Source organism: Sceloporus occidentalis, unplaced genomic scaffold (assembly GCF_023333645.1).
Source record: "Sceloporus occidentalis isolate IW3139 unplaced genomic scaffold, rSceOcc1.0.p SCAF_21, whole genome shotgun sequence".
Classification (NCBI taxonomy): Eukaryota; Metazoa; Chordata; class Lepidosauria; order Squamata; family Phrynosomatidae; genus Sceloporus; species Sceloporus occidentalis.
In genome coordinates this window covers 1,731,376-1,751,499 of record NW_028317001.1, presented here as the reverse complement: position 1 = coordinate 1,751,499, position 20,124 = coordinate 1,731,376, and the positions used below count along the sequence as shown (strand labels likewise).

The 20,124-nt window shown below is 51.4% G+C and overlaps 2 protein-coding genes across 4 annotated transcripts; one reads left to right on the top strand and one right to left on the bottom strand.

Annotated features, from left to right (window-relative positions):
- Window positions 1–317: 317 nt before the first annotated feature.
- Window positions 318–10,409, bottom strand: SLC13A2 (solute carrier family 13 member 2). Of its 3 annotated transcripts, none has more exons than XM_089483867.1 (12): window positions 10,317–10,409; window positions 6,443–6,571; window positions 5,779–5,915; window positions 5,406–5,647; window positions 4,675–4,858; window positions 4,230–4,352; window positions 3,624–3,845; window positions 2,992–3,106; window positions 2,560–2,679; window positions 1,488–1,649; window positions 794–931; window positions 318–449 (listed from the first exon to the last, which is right to left on the bottom strand). In XM_089483867.1, exons 1-12 carry the CDS (start codon window positions 10,407–10,409, stop codon window positions 318–320), a joined length of 1,797 nt encoding a protein of 598 aa, XP_089339993.1. The 3 variants fall into 3 exon arrangements, with proteins under 3 accessions (XP_089339993.1, XP_089339994.1, XP_089339995.1); XM_089483868.1 differs by having other exon boundaries at window positions 2,560–2,667; window positions 5,445–5,647; XM_089483869.1 differs by having other exon boundaries at window positions 2,560–2,667; window positions 5,457–5,647.
- Window positions 10,410–13,340: 2,931 nt separating this feature from the next.
- On the top strand, window positions 13,341–18,144 carry LOC149301350 (proton-coupled folate transporter-like). Its single transcript, XM_089483870.1, has 5 exons — window positions 13,341–13,614; window positions 14,679–15,531; window positions 16,160–16,243; window positions 16,942–17,098; window positions 17,239–18,144. The coding sequence occupies exons 1-5, from the start codon at window positions 13,363–13,365 to the stop codon at window positions 17,324–17,326; spliced, it is 1,434 nt and encodes a 477-aa protein (XP_089339996.1). The 5' UTR covers window positions 13,341–13,362; the 3' UTR covers window positions 17,327–18,144.
- Window positions 18,145–20,124: the final 1,980 nt, after the last annotated feature.

Genomic DNA, 20,124 nt, shown 5'->3' with positions numbered 1-20,124 from the left:
ATAGAATATATCTGCATGAACTCAGACAGAGCCATGCGGTAACACTCTGCACATGCGTCCGGTGGATGGAGATGCGGAGATCTCTCTCTTGGGCATGTTATCTTGTCGGATGTTGAGCCTTTAAACTTCTCAGCTGGATCTCTCAAAGGGCGCCCAGGTGCCAACAAGAAAAGAGTGCCAGGACAAGGCAGCCCTGCAGCCCCTTTGGGTTGCTCTCAAAATGACCCCTTGACCACCCAAAAGGCTGTGCGAGGAGCAACGGGGCCTGGGCTGAAGCGATGGCTCCCCCATCGGAAGAGCGTCCCTCCCCCAGGTGGTCAGCACTGACCGTTGGTGCTGTTGGCCCAGGACGGGAAATGGTGGAGGTCGAACAAGGGGAAGGCCCAGGTGTTGATGGCAAAGGTGATGGTCAGCACCCCTAAGAGGTTGAGCATGCAGCCGGCTTTGACCTGGGAGGATCGGGAGAAAGGAAAGTAGGACTAATTTGGAGGAAGGACAAACAAGCTGGGAGAGGCTGCAGACATTTGCTTTTGCCTGAGCCGACTGGTAAGGGTCAGAGTCCAGCCCTCCTCTCCTCTCTTCTCTGCTGAGTTAATGGAGTGCAAATTGCTTTGTACTTTTTGCAACCATTGAAGTCAGTTGAAGAGAAGGGGAAAGTGGGAGGAAGTGAGAGGAACTGGGGCATTTTATTTCATGGGGTGTATGCATAGAAACTTAAGTGGAATCATAGTGCTGCATGTGCGGAAGGCCTCTTGGGAACGCCAAAGCCCAATAAGGAACTGGCAGGACTCACCATGTCCATGACCCGCAGCTGTCCGTAGGAGAAGACGATGGCGTTGGGGGCAGTGGCCACTGGGAGCATGAAGGCCAGGGAAGCGGCCAAGGTGCAGGGCAGCATCACATACAGTGGGTTGAGGCAGATGGCCTGGGCCTGAGAGATTGCAAAACATGGAGGGGATGAGTCTCCAAAGCGCAAGGACAGGTGAGCATGGTGTCCAGATGTCCTCACCGCAAAGGACTGCCACGCTGCAGATTTAATGCACTGTGAGACTGTTCCAACCATCAGGATGAAGGCTGAATCCATGGCTCCAGGGTATGGCTAGTTTGCTGTGGCCCCAGAGCTCTCTGCCAGAGAAGGAGCCATGGAGCCATGTGTCAAAACTGCATTAAGTCTGCAGTGGAGATGCAGCCACTGTCTCTGAAGCAGCAGAAAACAACATGGATACCTTTTCTATGTGAGGATTGGTTTCCCAACCTTTGACCCTCTTGTTGGTCACCCTTCTCTGGACACTGTCCAGCTTCTCAAGGCCCTTCTCAAACTGGACAGTTCCTTGTATTGTGTGGGTCAACTCAATATGGAAGGAAGGTGTGGAGAAGGTCTGACCCAAAAGGAAGCCAAATCTAGCTATGCCAAGCCCCAGGTCTGGAGGGCAAAGGGCCAGAGAGGAAGACCCTCTGTTCTCCTCCAGGGACCATTGCCAGCTTACCATGGAAGCCAAGATGGGGAGGAAGAGGGTGGTGGTGGCCACGTTGCTGGTGCATTCGGTGAAGGCGGCAACCAAAAGGCACAGGAGGAAAACGATGGCGGGATGCGGGATGCTCTGCAAAGGCGTCAGTTTGCTCCCCAGCCATTCAGAGAGACCAGAGACCTGGGAGGAAAAGTGCACCAAAGGACCAGACGTTTGGGAGATGAAGGCTGCATCTGCACTGCAGAAATGATCCACTTATGCCGTTTTGGAAACGTTCTTATCAAGAAGGAAACCAAATAAAAAAAGTGGTGGGGGGGAGTACACATGAGGATAAGAAGGTCTCTCTTAATTGCAGCCTAATTGTAAACGAAGGGCACGCCTGGTCAGTGCAAATGCAAACCGAAGTGGCTCCTGGTTGACTATTCCCATTTGGCATGACTTGACTTCCCTCTGGCGTTTGGAAAAGTTAGTGCAGCAATCCTCTCTAACTGGTCTGTGCAGTTTGTTCTATGCAACCCCACTGTGTTGGATAACAGTTCCCATCATCCCCAGCAACCAGTGGAAGGAGCAGTGTCCTGTTTTGGACCTAGGTGTCACTCCAAGTCTTCCCAGGAGTTCTTGTGGTGCCAAATAAGAACAGATGTTGCTGCTCTAAGATGGGCTTTGTTGTTGTTGGCCAGTGATGTGAATGGAAAATGGGTGCTCAAGGGTTAGATGGTGCAGAAGCCAACAAAGGAAAGCAAAACCTGCCAGTGGGACCCAAACCCCTTCCCCACAGCTAGGAGAACTTTGCAGACAGGTTAACTGCGGAGGAAAGTCATTCCCTCCAGTCGCCAAACCGCAAAAGAAATGTCCAAAAAAGCATCCAACGAAGATAAGCTAATTCTTTTGCACCACTGGCCAGCTGTAAATGTTTGGAGGCAGTGCTAATGAAGACTCCAAAACCCATCTTCCTGGTGGCAAAGGCCCATCCCAAGTCTTTTCTTACAAACCTCTGCAAGCACATTATAGATTTTGAAGCACGGGCGAGAGTTCAGGGAGGTCATCCAACCCAGCCCTCTACTTCAGCGTGGAAACCCTGAACACTGACCTCGCTGCCTTTGGCCAAGGCGAATCCTCCCCCCAAAAGGATGATGATGTTCCAGGGCATCTTCTGGTGGACGGTCGGCCAGTCCAAGAGGGCCGGGGTCACTTGGATCTCCTTCGTGCCCTCTGAAATCCCAAAAAACAGAGAGAGATCCATCTGTGAAATCCATGGAGGACCAAAAAATCATCTCTCCATTGCATGACAGAGGAGGTGCAAGGACCCGAGTTCAAGTCTCCCTTTGCCTTGTTGACTGAAGTCTACAAAAACTCATGTTGCCAACTTCTTTCTTTCAGTCAGAGGTGCTACAAGATCTCTCTACATACTGATTCTACAAACTAGAGAGTGACAGGCGTCAATCTAAAAGTCCTGCCGATTTGATCCAGAGAACCATGGCTCCACAAACTTTGCATTGCCATGTGTTTTCTCCCCCAGCACTCCCCTGCTCTTACCTTCCTGCCGCCGGCTCCGTGAGCCACAGCGGGGAATCTCAGAAGGAACAAAGAACATGAGCAGAGCAATGAAGATGACCACCGTGGCGTCCGTCACGTAACTGTGGAGGAAGGAGAAGATGGAGAAGGGACACAATAGAGCCATCTTTAAATATTTGAAAGGCTGGAGGAGGAGGAGATTTTGTTTCTTGCTGCTCCAGAGACCAGGACATGAAGTACTGAGTTCAAATTACAAGGAATGAGATCCCAGCTAAACATTTGGAGGAACGTCTTGACTGGAAGAACTGTTTGAGAGTGGAATATTGACCGCCTCTGAGGGTGGTGGGTCCTCCCTCTTTGGGGGTCTTTAAATAGGCATTGATTGGGCATCTTTGGGGCAAGTTTTGTTCCTGCATGGCAGAACGGGGTTGGATGAGGTGGCCCTTGAAGGCCCTTTCCATAAGAGCCTAAGGAGGCCTTGGAGGGCGGTGGACCCTCCTTTGTTGGAGGCCTTCAAGGAGGTTGGATGACCATCTCAGGAGCTCTTTGGTTGTATATTCGCACATAACAAGGTTGGACTGGAGTCCCTTGGGGGGTGCCTTCATCCCAAAGGGTTGTCCCTAGGTCTTGGGTTCTTACCTCACCCCATCCCTGCTGAAGAGGGCATTTGCCCAGCTGGGCATGAACCCGGGTTCCCGGGTGAACCAGAGGAGGACGAGGAAGATGAAGAGGCCGAGGACAGTGCCTTCGGAGAACTTCATGGGGCCAAGGGACCGGTGTTCCTGCCGGATCACGTCGTAGGCCGTGTCCGAGTGCAGTTGCTCCGATGCACTGGCCCTGTAGCCGAAATTCTTCTTGAAGCTGAGAAAGACACAGAGAGAAAGGAGATCTCAGGGAAGCTCTTCCTCCGGACGGAGGAGTGAGAATCAATCTCCAAGAAAAAATAAATCCCTAAATTAGTTTTAGAACCAGGGCTTGGAAAACATAGCTTTCCATGATGAGGGGTACTGCAGATCCCAGTTTCCCTCTGCATTCCTCCCTAGAGATCTGGGGAGTTGTTTCTCCCCTAAAGGAAAGGCTGAGTCTCCCTTATCTGGAATCCCAGAATCCAAAACATTCCAAAGTTAAAAACTGCCCATATGAATGGCTGAGACAGAGATAACTTTGCTCCCAGTGTTCAATGCACACAAACCATGCACACAGACTTCAGGAAGGAGCGCAAGGGCTGACTCCCGAGGGACCTACTCAAAGCCCAGGAACATCACCATCAGCCAGAACCAGGAGAGGACCAGGAGGATGACCATGGTGGGGAAAGCAAAGCCGAACCAGGAGGCAAAGTTGACCACGTTGTGATTGTCAGGAAACAGCCTGGAGAAAGCAAAGTGGGGAAAAAAGGGGGGGAGGATGATGGAATTGCAATCTGGATTCATGACGTCAGTTGTCAGGGGTTGCAAAAGTGCACTCCCCCCCCCCCCCCGTGTCCCAGGGTTGCACCTGCACTGTGAGAAATAAAGCACTTTGACACTGCTTTAATACTGGGATTTGTAATTTGCAAGTGGGCAGATCGGGCCCAAGTGGTGTCAAACTGCATCATTTCTGCAACGGGGAAGCACCCTTAATTATAATTTGTGAAATGCCGGACGGTGTGCTGCCCCAAAACACACAGGGTCTCAATCCGTATGGTACTCACTCGTCCATCTGGCCCTTCAGCACCAGGTTTGGGGTGGTGCCGGTCAGCGTGGCCAGTCCCCCGATGCTGGACGAGTAGCATACCGAAAGGCTCATGCCCTTGGAGAGGTTGCGGTGCTTCTTCTCCAGCTGGCACTGGTCTTCGGGCAGCTTCTCCTTCTCTATGGTCACCACATGGCCATTCACTGTGGGAGAAATGGGTGGGAAGAGGGTGGTTTGAGCGAGCAGGAAGGAGGCCAAAAGGTCTCACAGAGGGGGACCTTACACAATCCGTTCACAAGACTTGGAGATTTAATTATTTTCTCATTGCAGTCCCCAGCATCTCCTGCTAGCTGTTGGATGGGGGATTCTGGAAGTTGCAGCAGAAGCTACATTGAGTCAGACTCTTGGTGGCATCTATCTATCTATCTATCTATCTATCTATCTATCTATCTATCTATTGTGACGGTCAGCCTGGGTGGCTCAGCAGTGGAAGAGGTGGCCATCTTGGCTGCATCTATAGCCCACTTCAAGCCATTTGTAAAGTGAATGGGTCTTAATGGCCTCTTAAGAGAGCAAACCCTGCTCAGATATTGTGCCTTGATGGGAAGAGAAAATACAATTTCCCCCCAGCTACTGTGAAAACCAGGAAAGGCTGAAAAGCACAATTTTGGGCACTTGGGGGTCCACCTCCATGGCCGCACATTTGCTGGGATACCTGGCAGTCAAGCCCTCTGTGCTCCAGACAGCCACACATCCTCGGGAGAGGAGACACGTCCTTTGGAGACCCACCTTGCACATTGCCCGGTTCCTGCAATTCGAAGGCTGGGTTGGCGCTCCCATTTTGCGTCGGCTTGGCCTCCATCCTTCTCTGCTCAGACTGGTGGAGCTGGTCCAAGACGGCCTGGGCGATGGGGACCATCATGGCAGTGGTGGCTGTGTTGCTGATCCACATGGAGAGGAAGGCTGTGACGCCCATGAAGCCCATCAGGAGCCTGGCCGGGGAAGGGAGAGCAAGAGAGGTATCAGCGTGGGTTAGCTCTACCCATTGGACCCTGCTGCCTTTCTCAGAGTAGAGAGAAAGCACCCCCTCCATTTTCCTGGGCCATTTCCCTTTGCTACTCACAAAGCAGGCCTAACCCCGACGATCAACAGGACGCGCAAAGCAATGCGCTTGTGGAGGTTGCAGTGCTCCACGGCAATGGCCACCAGCAGGCCGCCCAAGAAGAGCATGTTGGTGTCCTTCAGGTACTCCTTGCATACCTGCGAACATGGAAAGGGCTGGGTCAACCTGGGTTCAAACTACTGAAACGTATGTTGAACTACTTTGCATACCTGAGATCTGCTACATTAGGGCTTATTTACGAATAAGATACGTCTTCGTGCTTGATATCGGAGTAGACATTCATAAACGTTACCTGTACTTGGCATGCCTGAAACTTGAGCAGGCATACGTTGAATTTAGCTGTGCTTCTCATGCTTGAAACCTATTGAACCAGGACTTAGTTATATACCTAGAACTGAGCTGTCTTTAATTCATATATATATTGAATTTAGTGGCGCTTTAGATGTCTGAGACGCACTGTATGTCCAGTACTGTTCTTTGCTTACTCAAGGAGACAGCCTTGGAACTGAACTGTGCTTTGTGTGCCTGAAGTGTGTTCTCCCAGGTCTTCCTCCAAGGCCTGAAACGGAGCCGCCAAGTGACTCCAGCTCTCCTGCCACATCCTAAAAGCCTGTCCCCCAGCCCCTTCTCCACCATCTTGCCCTCTCCACTATGCCCGCCTTACCGATGTGGAGTCCATGATGCCCATGAGTGGGAAGAAGAGGACCGGCAGGAGAGCGGTGACCGCCAGCGGAAGGGCCTCGGTGCACCAGAAGAGGGCCATCAGGATGATGGTGTAGCCGCATTGCGCCTCCTGGAAAGAAGAGAACATGGACAGAGAGAAAAGTTAGGGAGATTCGGGTGTCCATGTTGGAAGAGACGTGGATTTGGGTGAGAGGGAGCCGGGTACGAAATCCTCTCATTGGTGGAGCTGAAGGCCTGGGTAGCCACTGTGCCATTGGTTGTACCACTGGGGTCACAGAGGTGGAAGGGATCCCTGAGAGTCATCCAGTCCAAACCCCTCTGAAATGGAGGACTTATTCTTTGATTGACTTGCACTCTTTGGCTGGGAGATGGAGCCCAAGCACCCATCCTCAACAGCCAGATCAACCGTTTGGGGATGATGGGAGCTCCCAGAGAACTAGCCACACGGATTGCATTTTCCCAGAGGCAGCACATTTCCAGTTGCAGGTTTTTGTTTTTTCACAACCTTTCCTGCTATCTTTGCCTTTGATTTTGCTCTTATCATTATTACTATTACCACTGCTATCATCATCATCATCATCATCATCATCATCATCTCTCTTCTTATCTTGGTTTCACAGTCTCCCAGGTTTTACTGACTGGAATTCTGAACCATTAAGGAGCTGATCTGATTGTGAGTCAGACAACGCATTGCAAGCCAAGCCGTTTCCCTTCCTGCCGTTGTGCCCTTGCCATCCTCTCTCTTGCTGCGGCTCTTGTTGTTTTTCATATCCCACCTTTCCCTAAAGAACTGGAATTCAGGGCCGCCTGTAAATCTGGTTTACAAATTCATTGCAGCAAAGTGTAGTGGTTAGAGGACCAGCCTGGAAAGTCTCAGTTTTATCTCTTTTTTAAAACTGTGTTTGCAAAATGGGGAGACTGCGGAATGAGTTACGAATAACCAGGCTTGTTTTTGAAAAGAAATGTTACTATGCCCAGTGTGAGATGGAGGACTTATTCTTTGGTTTGCTTACAATCTTTGGAGCCTCAGCACCCATCATCCCCAGTCAGAACAACTGTCTGGGGAGAGTTTTATTAAGAGTAGGACTAAGAGTAGGGGAAAGAGTAAGGGCAGGTTGTGGACTTCCTGACAGCAAGGAAGGAGGAGTGAGTAGTTTCCGTGGAAGGAGTAAATTCCCCTTTGCTTCTTAGGGTAGTTGCAACCCAAAAGGGTCTGGTGCAGAAAGTGCAAATGCATGGCTTTCCAAGGGGTGGGTTTGGGGGCAGAAGAGACCCCCACAGAGGCCTCTGAGAATGAACGAAGGGCACGGACGCATCGAAGCAAATGATTTCTAGCACCAAGGACTGGAAAAAAATAAGTCCAAGTTAGTCACGAATTCCGTCCATTTCCCAGGCAAGGGAGCGAATCCTGTCCCTTAAAGTGTAACGTTTGCCACCTCTGGCCTTCCAAACCCCGCTGGAAAGGAGACCAAGGTGCCAGGCTTAATGATTGACAGGTGTCTATCACACACCCCTCCCCTTTACGTGCTGGGAAAGAGTCTGAGGACATCAAACAAGGCAGAGGAAGAGGAGGGATTGTGGTTTTCTTGGCAGGCTTTGCTCAAAGGGGCTTTTGCCATGGCCTCCCTCTGAGGCTGAGAGAGTGTGACCTGAGCCGTGGGTGGCCTTAGCCAAGCCATGCTTCCTCAGGCCCCCTTCCGAACAAATTCGGCCAAGAAGACCCCAAGGAAGGGTCACCACAACAACAAAACGTCAAGGGTTGGGTAAAACTCGGGAGGTTTGGGGTCCTAGACTTCATTAGGTTGGAAAATTCACCAGCAAAATGAGCTGGACCACTTGTTCTCTTTTCCTGCCTGGCCCACCTTGCAGGGTTGTTATGAGTATGGAGATGTTGGTGGAAAGACAGGATAGAACAAGAATGAAGAATATCAAGATTTCCTTTTCCTCATTCTGACCAGCACCAATTTTACTGCCATTGTCACTTCTTAGGTGGAAGCGTTTGCACACTTCGCAAAGGCCAGGAAGGCAGCATGTGGCATCAGGAGGTGCTCCCCAAGGCAAGGGCCAGCCAGTCCATCCTTCTGCAGGGAATGGCCCACACTGGGAGCGATGGGTGACGGGTTCAGGGGCCGCTGGATGCTGTTTGCCTTGCAGACCATCCCCAAAATGCCTGGTGCCCCAGCTGCAAGGTCCACGCCTCGGACCTCATCATGCCCAGAAGCTTCCTGGGCATCCGACATTTTGCGCCGCCTGCCTGGCGCATTTTCTTGCTTCTGGAAGGAGCCTCTCCCACCTCAAGGGTGGTGATAGGGAGCATTAACCTGGCTTTGGCCCAAGGAGGAAACACCGCATCCCAACCCAGGACAGAAGCCGGCTGCCGTTTGGCTCCAAAGCAGCCCTGGAGCATTCGCCAATGCCGGCTTGGCGTCCGGCAAAACACTCCTTTGCCAATGCATTTTCAAGAGGGGTGGTTTCCATCCTGCCTCTCTTTAAAGATGAAAGTAACAGATGGACGCATGCATAGATGATGTATCTCCATGCTGCCCACAGAAGCCATGCGCCGCCTCTTCTCCCAAATTAACATTATTGCAACACTTCACACTGAAAGCCAGCACTGAGCAAAATGGTCTTCTTCTTTTTGGAGGAAGCACAATTCCCATCATCCTCCAGTGCTGGAGGGGGATTCTGGGTGCTGCACAGCAAAGGGCCCTTTGCAAAACCAGGATGGGCAACACGCAATCCAATAAAAAGCCACTTATATGGCTCAGAGCGTCATTCTGCCATCAGTGACACCTCCTGAGCGTAAGACAAGAAGAAGCCATCTTCGTCGGGAGCCATCGCTTTCTTGGCTAGCATTCCAGACAGTGGGCCCATTCGCAGGGCCAGATTTATAGTGCTTTCATTCCACATTAACTGCCATGGTTCCACATCCTATAAAATCCAGGGGTTTGTAGTTCAGGGGGGCACCAGCTCTGGCTGAGAAGCCTCAGTGCCCTTCCCTGAACTGCAAATCCCAAGATTAAACATGGCAATTGAAGTGGAATTGTAGTGCTATAATTGCATAGTGCAAAAGTCCCCGAATTTTAAATATAGGGGTCTCCATTGCTGAACTCAGGCCTTTCCCTTTTTAAAAATACAACAAAATTCGAGTCCTTGCGGTGACAAAGAAAAGGATGATGTATGTAAACTTATAGCAAGAGGCCCAGCATTTTCTAGTAGGTTTGGAAAAGCAAAACTCTGTAGATCGTAAAGAGGGAAAAGATAGCATGGGGAATTTAGTTGTTATGGAGGTCAAGCAACACCTCCAAAACTGTGTGGCTTTGGCCAAATATCTGGGAGACCCATGTTTTGTGTGGCTTTGGCCAAAGATAACCTGCAGTACTTGAGCAGAAGCAATGGCTCCATTGGATGGTTGCAAAAACTGCTAAGAGCTGTCAAACTGTGGCCCTTGTTGTCTTTTTGTTAGAGCACAGTTCCCATCAGCCTTGGCCAACCTAGCCAAGGAAGAAGGATGCTGGGGGTTGCAATCCAAGAACAAATCTGGGGCTGCCAAGCAATCCCTCCATCCTTGATCCAACACTGCCTCTGCATTGGCACTTTGTATTTTGGATGGATGACTTCTTTGGCAAAATCAGCCAAGTCTTTTTAAACCCTGAGGCTGGAAAGTTTGGCAGATGCTTGGAGGTTTTCCAGATTGGATTGCTTGATCCAAATTGGATCAAGCAAATGCAGCTGCACCTGTTGGGTGCTGGCACAAGGTAGCCAAGCAAAATGGATGCATTCGCAGCTCAGGCATCTCTGGGGCGCCCAAAGGCACCGACCCCTGGCAGCAACGGAGGACACGGAGAACGTACCTTGTAAGGAAGAGCCAGGGGCAATGGGAGGAGGACCAGCGGGGCCAAGACGGTGATCAGGTATTGCCGGTGGGCCAGGATCTCCCTCCACATGATGGAGAAGGCAGTGGTCCAGGGCAGGGCAGAGTGGTAAGGAGCTCCAGTTCTCCTCCAAGGCTCTATATAAAGCTCCTGGGGCACCTGGCACCGACCTTGGCACCTTGGCAAGAGGCAGGCAAGGAGGAGCCGAAAGGCAAGGCAGGTAGGAGGAAGGCAGGCCGGCCGAGCCCTTGAAGTCCTCCACTGCCGCCTCCTCCTTTGCTGGGGAACTTCAAGGCACTTTGGGCAGCAGCAGGGAGTGCGTCGGTGGTGCAGGCCTCCCAGGGCAATGCTCCTTCCTCGGTGCGCCTCTCTCTGACTCACAAGGAGCAAGCATCTCGTTCTCCAAGTCCGACAGGCCTCTGCGGCCCCGATTCCCACACCTTCCAGCCTCGCGCAGCCTGGCCTTGTCGCTCCTCTTCTGCTAAAAGTACAGCCAGCCCTCTCTGTCCACCGATTCTTTAGCCACGGATTCAGGCAGCCATGGCTTGGAAATATTCAAAAGCATATATACATGCCAAAAAGCAAACCTTGGTCATGCCATTGTGTGTAATGGCACTTGAGCATCCATGGATTTTGGTACCCATGTGGGGTCCTGAAACCAAACCCCGGCAGATACTAAGGGCCCATTGCAACAACAACAAGCAGCAACAACATTCTGTTTGTATCTAGTGGGACTTGAGCATCCATGGATTTTGGTATCCACGGGGGGTCCTAGAGCTATACTAAGGACCGCACTGTTGTAATAATGATAATGATAATAATAATACATCATTGCATATAATGGGACTTGACCCATAAATCCCCTTTCTGCTCCCCAGCCATGAGTTCTCATTGTTATAGACAGTTCTCCTCATTTTCTGCTTATCCTCACATCTCCATCCTACTTTATGTTCGCAATGACCCTGCAAAGTAGGACCAGGAGGGAAGGCAAAGGAGGGAGGGAAAGAGAAAGTACAAAATGACCCACAGAGCCTGCGTCTCTGGCCGGGGGCGATGGGACCTGTAGTCCAATGCAACTGGATGGAAGGCACCAGACTGGAGCCCAGCTTCAAGTGACCCTTGTGCCCTTTGGGGCTGTTTACACAGAAGCCTCCTGCGATAGCAATCGTTGCAGCGCCGTTCTGGGAAGAAGGAACATTGTGCTCCAAGGAAGAGCTCTGGGCCCTTGAGTGTCTGGATTCCTGGGCAGTGTCAAGGCAAGGCCTCATCAATCATTGCTCAGCTCCTGGAGGCACCAAGGAACATTTCCGCCTGGCTGTCCCCATAGGGCCATAGGGAGGAAAGCCTGGCAGTCAGCTATTCCAGCCGCTGGTAGTGGTGGAGGAATCCACAGAGAAAGCACCCTTGGCGGGTAGACTCCCAAAGGAAAAGGCTCAAGCACTTCCCAAGGGAGTTGGAAGTGACTCCAAGGCACACAGCAACACTGACAAGAAAACAAGAGACATGAAGAAGAGGGATTTGATTTTGCACCAAAAAGGTTTTCATTTGAGGAAGGCCGGCATAAATAATGATGCCTGGCATTGCTGCCAGATCTATGCGGAAGGGAGGGGATAGTCCAGGATTAATAGTCCCTTCTGCGGGAAAAGGCCTTGCAAAGACCTCCCTGGTTTCTAAGGAGTGGCAGCAGGGCTTTCTGGGGCTGGCAGCAAACAATGTTTCCCATAAACGCCAATGCGCTGGACCCGATCCAGTTTCCTGGGTGGTTCTGGTTCCTCTCTCCTGCTTCTTTCTGCCAATGCCCAGCCAGGCCTCCTTGGCACACGCAGTCCGACCCTGTTCCAAGCGGAGCAAAGGGATGCCGCTCCAGCCCCTTCCTCCAAGGATAAATTATTGCAGGGTTGTTGTTGTTTTAATGGCTTTATGGCCTTATGTAAGAGGCTTGCTTTGCATAATCTTACCGTAAGACAGATAACAATCCAAGAAAGAGCCACCAAGGCCCTGAAACCAGGTCTGGATCGCTCTGTCTACAGAGAAAGACCTTGCCAGACTACAAATCCCAGGGTCCCCATGGATGGAGCCACGGTGCTTAAAAGGGCGCCCAACAGCATTATATTTCTACACCCTGGAAATCACTACTGGGACGCAACCAGAAACTGGAATACTGCTTACAGTTGCCATCCATCACCACCACCATCATCATCATTTAATGCATCTGAGGAAGCAGACTGAAGCTCCTGCTGCCAACTCCTTTCTTTCAGCCAGTCTCAAAGGTGCAACAAGATCTCTCTGCGTACTGATTCTACAGACTAACACGGCTATATATTTGAATTCTCCCAATTATTATTAGCCTGATTGCAAATCAATAACGCCTGCCCCGATGCCTTTGCAAAGGAAGGCTAGTGTTCTGGGGAGAAAGGCGCCTGGCTTTGCCAAGGTGCCCAATCCCCCAGGTTTTCCCTTCGAAAGAAGAGAGAGGCCTAAGGTTGCCACATTCCCAGCTCCATGGGCTCTCCTTGGAAGCAAAGGCGGCCAAGCGGAGACTACTACGCTTCTCCCTCCGTATTTGTGGCTTTGACGTTGGCGGTCTTGATTATTCACGGATTGGATTAGTCTGTTCTCTCTAGGAACATCTAAGTCCTCCTCCAGTGCAGCATTTGGGTCAACTTTAACTAAAGGCTGCCCTGAAAGAATGTTGCACTTCAGTATTCGTATTCTAGAGTCACTATTTGCATTTCTAATATATTCTATTATATTCCAATATATATATTCTATATAAATAAAAATACTATTATCGTTGTTGTTGTTGTTGTTGTTGTTAATGTTATTGTTATGAAGGACAAAACAAGAAGTCCCCCAATCCTGGGGCCCCAAAGGCAGGAATGTCCGGGGAAGGCGTTGCTTCCGATGCCCAGCCCCTTTGCCTTTGTCTGCCTAGGCTGCTCGGCAAAGGAAGGGGACGGCCCTCCATCTCCTTCTCTCCTCCTCCTTGCCTTGCAAGGCCTGCCCTGCCAAGGGAGGGAGAGCCATGGCCCAGCCGACCCCCGGGGCCCCTGAGGGATGCCAGGGATGCCAAGGATGCCAGGGCTGCCATCAGAGGGGCCTCCGGGCGGTGGAGCCAGTGCTGGCCTTGGCCACGCTGGCACTGGGCTTGCAGGGCCCCCTTTGCACCCAGTTCCTCTGGGACAGGCTCGGAGGAGGGCCCTCCAGCAATGGCACCAGTGGACCCCAGCCCAGCCCCTGCGGGGGGAACCAGAGCCAGCAGGGGACCCAGGAGCAGGTGAGCCGGCTGCCCTCCTTGCAAGGTTGTTGCTCCCTTGGAGGTTACATTGTTGCCCTTCCTTCCTTCCTTCCTTCCTTCCTTCCTTCCTTCCCAATAGGTTTGCTCCCTTGTTGGTTGTTCTGCAGCCACTTACTGTATATACTCATGTATAAGTCTAGAAATGTAGATTCAAAAATGGACCCTAAAAAACCTGGGTCGACTTATCCACGGGTCAATATGGGCACTGTATTTTAACTCATAAACACACACACACGCTTGCCTTTCACCATATATATATATATATATATATATATATATATGACTTAAAATACAGGGCTTACATTGACCCATGGATAAGTCGACCCAGGTTTTTTGGGGTCCATTTTTGAACCTACATTTCTGGAAGCACTGCCACCCCCTTCTAGTCTCTCATCCATCCAGCCTTTACTCTCTAGGCACTAACAGTTATGTCTGCTGGGATTTTGTAGGTTTTTTGGCAATGTTTTCCTTTGCTTCATCCACTTTAGCTCCTTTGTTACATGCCCCTAGGTTAAACTTTCGACTTATCCAGGGCTCAGATCCAAATCCATAATTTTGGCCCCCAAACCTTCCCTCGACACACACACACACACACATATTATATGAGGTCAACTTAAAGTCAAGTATATATGGTATATGCAATTTATACAAGGCCAGAAAATAATAGCAGTATTACAATTGTCTGCCATTTTTATTTGATTTTGATTTTGATTTTGCAAACGGAATAGAAATCCCATTTGCCTTGTTTTCCCGCAGAGCTTCCCAGCCTTTGGGCCCCAGCTCCCAGGATTCCTGGCCATGGACCAAGATGGCTGGGGCTTCTGGGAGCTGAATGCCTGGCAGAGCAAAGTTTGGGGAGATGAGGCTTTCACAGGTTTTCCTTGTCTGGCTTCCAAAATGAACCCTCCAAGTCCTTTTGCTTGGCTCTCTTGTGGCCCAAGAGCTGGTTTGTGGGTTGCTGTCATTCTGGGCAAACTCCAAGGGGGCACTTTGGGGGCCTCCATCCCACTTTCCTCCGCCTGACGTATTTGTTTTTCCCCCAGGAGCTGGAGACGCTGGTGGCCCACTGGAACCTCTACCTGAACCTGGCCGGCTTCTTGGTGGGCCTCTTTGCGGTCACTCTCTTTGGCCCCTGGAGTGACCACGTGGGCCGCCGCCCGGTCCTCATCCTGCCGGCGCTGGGCATGGCCCTACAGGCAGGCATCTACCTGGTGGTGATGTATGCCCAGTTGCCCGTGGGCTACTTGCTGGCCGGCCGGATCCTGAGTGGCCTCTCGGGCGACTACAACCTCATCCTGGCCGCCTGCTTTGCCTACGCAGCCGACGTCAGCGAGGGTCCCTCTCGCACCTTCCGCGTGGCCCTCCTGGAGGCCTGCCTGGGCCTGGCGGGGATGGGGGCCAGCGTCCTCGGGGGGCCGTGGCGCCGCGCCCAGGGCTACGTGGCCCCTTTCTGGCTGGTCTTTGCCGCCAGCATCGCCGCTGCTTTCTATGCCGCTTTCGTGTTGCGGGAGTCGGTGGGCCAGAAACGGCAGGCGAAACTCTTCACCCTCCGCCACTATGCTTCTGTGGCCCGGCTGTACGTGGCACCTACCCGGGGCTGGGCACGGAAGAAGCTGGCCCTCTACTCCCTGGCCTTCTTCCTTGTGGTCCTGGTGCACTTTGGGATGCGGGACATCCTGGTGCTGTACGAACTGAGCAGCCCGCTCTGCTGGGACCCGGTCTTGATTGGCTACGGATCAGCCGCCCTTTACCTGAGCTACTTGAGCAGCTTGGCCGGGCTGCGGCTGCTCCAGCGGTGGACCCAGGACTCCTGGGTGGCCGAAGCCGGGCTCCTGTCCAACGTCGCCGGGCTGGTGACCATTGCCCTGGCTGCAACGACGCCCGTCATGTTCACAGGTGGGCCAGGATGGGAAGGGGTGCTTTAAGGCGCTCATTCCCAGACTTTGGTTCTCCAGGAGTTGGGAACTTCATCCCCCACAATTCCTGAGTATTGGCCAAGTTGGCTGGGAATTCTGGAAGTCCAAGGCACTTGGAGGGATCACTGCTTTGAGGAGCAAACAACCCACTGGAAACATCCTGGTTTCCTTACTTTTCCCACTGATTAATAAGCATAAATTGGTTTCTCCAAATCTGGGGGCCTCCCAGGTGGGTTGGATTGCCACTCCCAGAATCCCACAGCCAAAGCGGTAGTCCAACCCATCCGGAGGCCACCTACTTCTGGGAGTTGCAGTCCAACTTACTCAGAGGCTGTGGGATTCTGGGGGCTTTAATCCAATTTTCTGGGGACCATAAGATTCTGGGAGAGTCTGCTTTGCACGTTGGCGTCTTTCTCTGGAGCAAACTGGGTTTGAGCATCCTTCCTAATATTTAGGGTCTCTTGGTGTTTCTGCCCAATGCTTGGTGATTTGTGGGGGGTCCTTTTGGGGAGAACTGCAAAATGCAAAAGGAGAAACCTAGAAACATCTCCCAGGCGTCTCCCACTTTACAAAACCCCTTCCTCCTTCTCTCTTCCTTTCCTGCACAGGTTACGGCCTCCTCTTCCTTTCCATGATGGTCACTCCCGTCCTCCGCTCAAAGCTGTCCAAATTAGCAGACGAGACTGAGCAAGGTAAGTGGGATGTGATCTGTTGACCCAGTATGGTCACTGGTTTGTGTATTGGGTTAGGAGTCCAAGAGGTCCAGGGTTTGAATCCCTGTTCAGCCATGGAAATCCGGTGTGTGACTTTGGACAAGCCTCAGAGGAAGGCAATGACAGGAAACCTCCTCTGAATGAGGACATAGAGAGACGTTGCAACTTCCTTCTACATCCTCAGAAGCAGACTAAAGCTTAGGAAAGCTGCTGCCAATTTCTTTCTTTCAGTGAATCTGAAAGGTGCTGCAAGATCTCTCTATGTACTGATTCTAGAGACTAACACAGCTATATCTCTAGATTCCCCTCTGAATAAATCCTGCAAACAAAACCGCAGGTGAAGATTGCCTTAAGGTCGCCATAAATCAGAAATATCTTGAAGGCACCCAACACCGACAAACAAAGTTTTATTTTATAAGTCGGGCTTGAAACCCAGCTTTAGGAAACAACGAGCTGTAATTAAAGGGATGGATGGATGCCCAAGGACTAGGAGTGGAGTTGTATGCCTTTGGCCTCCTATTTCATTCCTAGACAGTGATGAGGATGCTTCCCATTTCTAAATAAAAGACACTTAAAAAGTACTTATGCACATTTGTCCCATCGACAGAATGGGCTTCGTGTTGGGGCCCAGGACTGCCTCCGCCTGAGCACTGTGCTTCCTCCCTTTCTCTTCCCAGGTGCCCTCTTTGCGGCCGTGGCTTGCGTGGAAGGGCTGTGCTCCCTAGTGGCCACGGGGGTCTTCAGCTCCCTCTACCCGGCCTGCCTGCACTTCATGAAAGGCTTTCCATTCCTGTTTGGCGCGCTCCTCCTCCTCCTCCCAGCCGCCATCATTGGGTAATCTTTGTGCGCCAAGGGCTAAGCCCAGGCCAATGCTGGCCTCCTATTACTATTACTACTATGATGGTTAGTAACAGATACCTGACCTAGCACTGCCTCTTCTCTTTCTCTCTCCCAACAATTCTCCCTGCCTGCAGCTGGATCCAAATCCAGGACTCCAGACCTGACTACAGCCATTTTAGCGATGTCCCTGATCCATCGCTGGAGGACGGACGGATCAACTGAGCAGCCTCTGGGTCCTGGATGGAACAGATGGGTTTTTTTTCTGCATTCACTTAAAACAGTTTGAGTCTGATGTCCCTGGCATCTCCCCTTGCCAGGACAGCCCAACGTGACCCAACAACACTTGGTTCCCCTTGATTCCTCTACAGACGGGTGTATAGAATTAGGACTAGAGCCATGCTTCTTGCAAGGAGGAAGGGAACCCCATGAAAACGAGGGGAACAGAGCCTAGTTGGCACAGGGGCACCCATTTTGTAAAAGTGGCAGAGGATGTAATGAGGACTGGAGCCTTGCTCCTTGTAAGGAGGAAGGGAAGCCCGCGAAAGCAAGAAGGATGGAGCCTAGTTGGCACATGAGCATCCATTTTGTACCTGGGCACCCATTTTGCAAAAGTGGGAGAGAATGTCATGAGGAATGTAGCCTTGCTTCTTGCAAGAAGGAAGGGAGACCCACAAACAGAGCCTAGTTGGCACAAGAGCATCCATTTTGTAAAAGTGGCAGAGGATGTTTGGAAGAGACTGGCGGCCCCAGAAGCAGAGACAGCGAACCCTTTCCGAGATAAAGAGAGTGAAGTTTGCCTCTGGGGTGAAGGGGAGAAGTGCCAAGGAAGCGTGTCCTTCCCGTCATGCCTAGTCAGTGCCCCTTGCCAAGATGAGGTGCCCGCTAGTCGCCTTTACCTAGTTGCCATTCTCCATGGTTGCAAGGGGTCCAAATCCTCCTCCAAAACATCTCCTTCTCTGTGTGTGTGCGTGTTGCATGGAGGGGAGGGGTGCTGTTTAAATATACCTGAAAGTGTGACAATAAAACCAGGGTGGATGTGTGCTTGTGTGTGGATGTGTGCAAAGTGATAACAATCTCCTTATTCAGGGCTCTGGAAGGTGCTCCGTGTCCCTGACTCCATCGTTTTACAGCAGGAGGAGTGGCACCGAAGTGGGGCACCGGTTTCCCCCATCGAAGGCCCTAAAGATCAGCCTTGGAGATGCGTCTCTATCTGCACTCCCCCCACTGTCCTTTTTTCCCTGCCTTCTGCTCCAGAAACAGATAAGTAGCAGGAAATAACTTCACTTATCTAATGCCAGGACAGCAAAAATCACAGGAAAGATGGGCAGGGATTGGGCAGGGACTGGGACGGGTGCAGCCTGGCAGAAGCGGTGTAATCTTCTTTTGGGACACATTGTTCCTGAATTTGCAGCTCTGCCTTTGCCTAGGGATTACTCGCCCAATGAAAATCCCCCCCCAGCAAAGAATACCTTCATATTCCCAATATTAATAACTTAATATTGGCAATGTGGTCTAATAATATCTATTGGGAATCAGGCAGTTTTGCTGCCAGTGTTACTCCAAAACACAGGTTCTTATTCTACGTAACAGATTTCTTCCTGAAGAAGTGTTTTGCTATATTATGACTCTGGAGACCAGGGTTCGAATCCCTTCTCGGCCAAGGAAATCCCATGGGTGACTTTAGGCAAGCCACAGTGTCTCAGCCTCGAAGGAAGGCAAAGGCAACACAGACACTCCGAACAAATCTTGCCAAGAAAACACTGTGATAGGTTTGCCTTAAGTTGGAAGCAAAGGCACCGGCAGAGAGAGATGGAGCTGCAGTCCCACAACATTGGGAAGGCCGGCCCTCCGTTTCCTTGCAGTAAAACGTTCTAGGCCTTGGCTCCTTCCCTCCGAGGGTTTAGCATTGCTGCTGTTGTTCCAGTTTAGGGTGACCCTAAGGCAGTGAAGGTGAACCTTTTAGAGGCTGAGGCCCAAACTGCAACCCAAAACGCACTTATTTATTGCAAAGTGCCATGTCTTTCTAGTAACAAACTCTGGCAAACTCTGTGCTGGGGCAATGGCACATGTGCCCACAGAGAGGGCCATCACTCCTCTAAGGCAACCATCTCTTAGGGTTTTCCTGGCAAGATTACAGAGGCAGTTTGCCACAGTCTTCCTCCGAGAGTGACTTGCCCCAGAGGATTTGAACCCTGCCCTCCCAGAGTCCTAATCCACAGTGGAGCCACTGCATCAGGCTGGCTCCTGGGTGAATACTTTGGGGATCCCCTTTCCTTGCAGGTGATGTGGAGGCATGCCAACTTATCTTGAATTATGCATCATAATTCCACAGAGGGCCACACCGAACCTGGGTGCAAAGTCACTGCAATATTGCCACCTTTTCATACCTGTCTCCCCAGTGATTACTCATGTGCCACTCATTTTCCTCCTCCAGCAAAAGGAGAAATAGTCCCATCTTGGTGGGTTGCACTGGGTTCAGATCTCAGGGTGCTGCATCTCATAGAATCAGAGCATCTCATAGTCAGAAAGGGGACCCCAAAGGAATGCACCAGTAAAGCACTTGCACCCATTAGCCTCTAAAAAGCCTCCAGAGACGGAGCTCTTTTAGTTTCCCTTTGCAGAAAGGTGCAGATGCACACCACCGGCGTCCAGCCAGGACCTGCAAGAGCCGCTGGTCAAAGGTGGCTTTCCCTTGGCTGGCCTTGACCACTGGGCCGCTTTCTTGGGAAGAGCCAAGATCTTTTCTGCAAAGAGGAGTGCATGGCGGGTGCAAAGTCTCCCTTCTCCAAGGCTAATGGGGCGGGTTTCAGTTTGAAGGCAAACTTTGTTCCCGAGCCTCTTTCCTCCAAAGACAAGATACCTTGAACAAGAGGAGAGGGGACTTTGGAGCATGTGCAGAGTGCAATCACCCTCCCTCCCTTTTGCCTCACAGTCAAGACTTTGCAAAGAAGGGTCCTCTATGGGGGACTAACAATGCCCAGAATTCCCTCGGCTTGTTGTCCCAAACACTGGACCAAGAC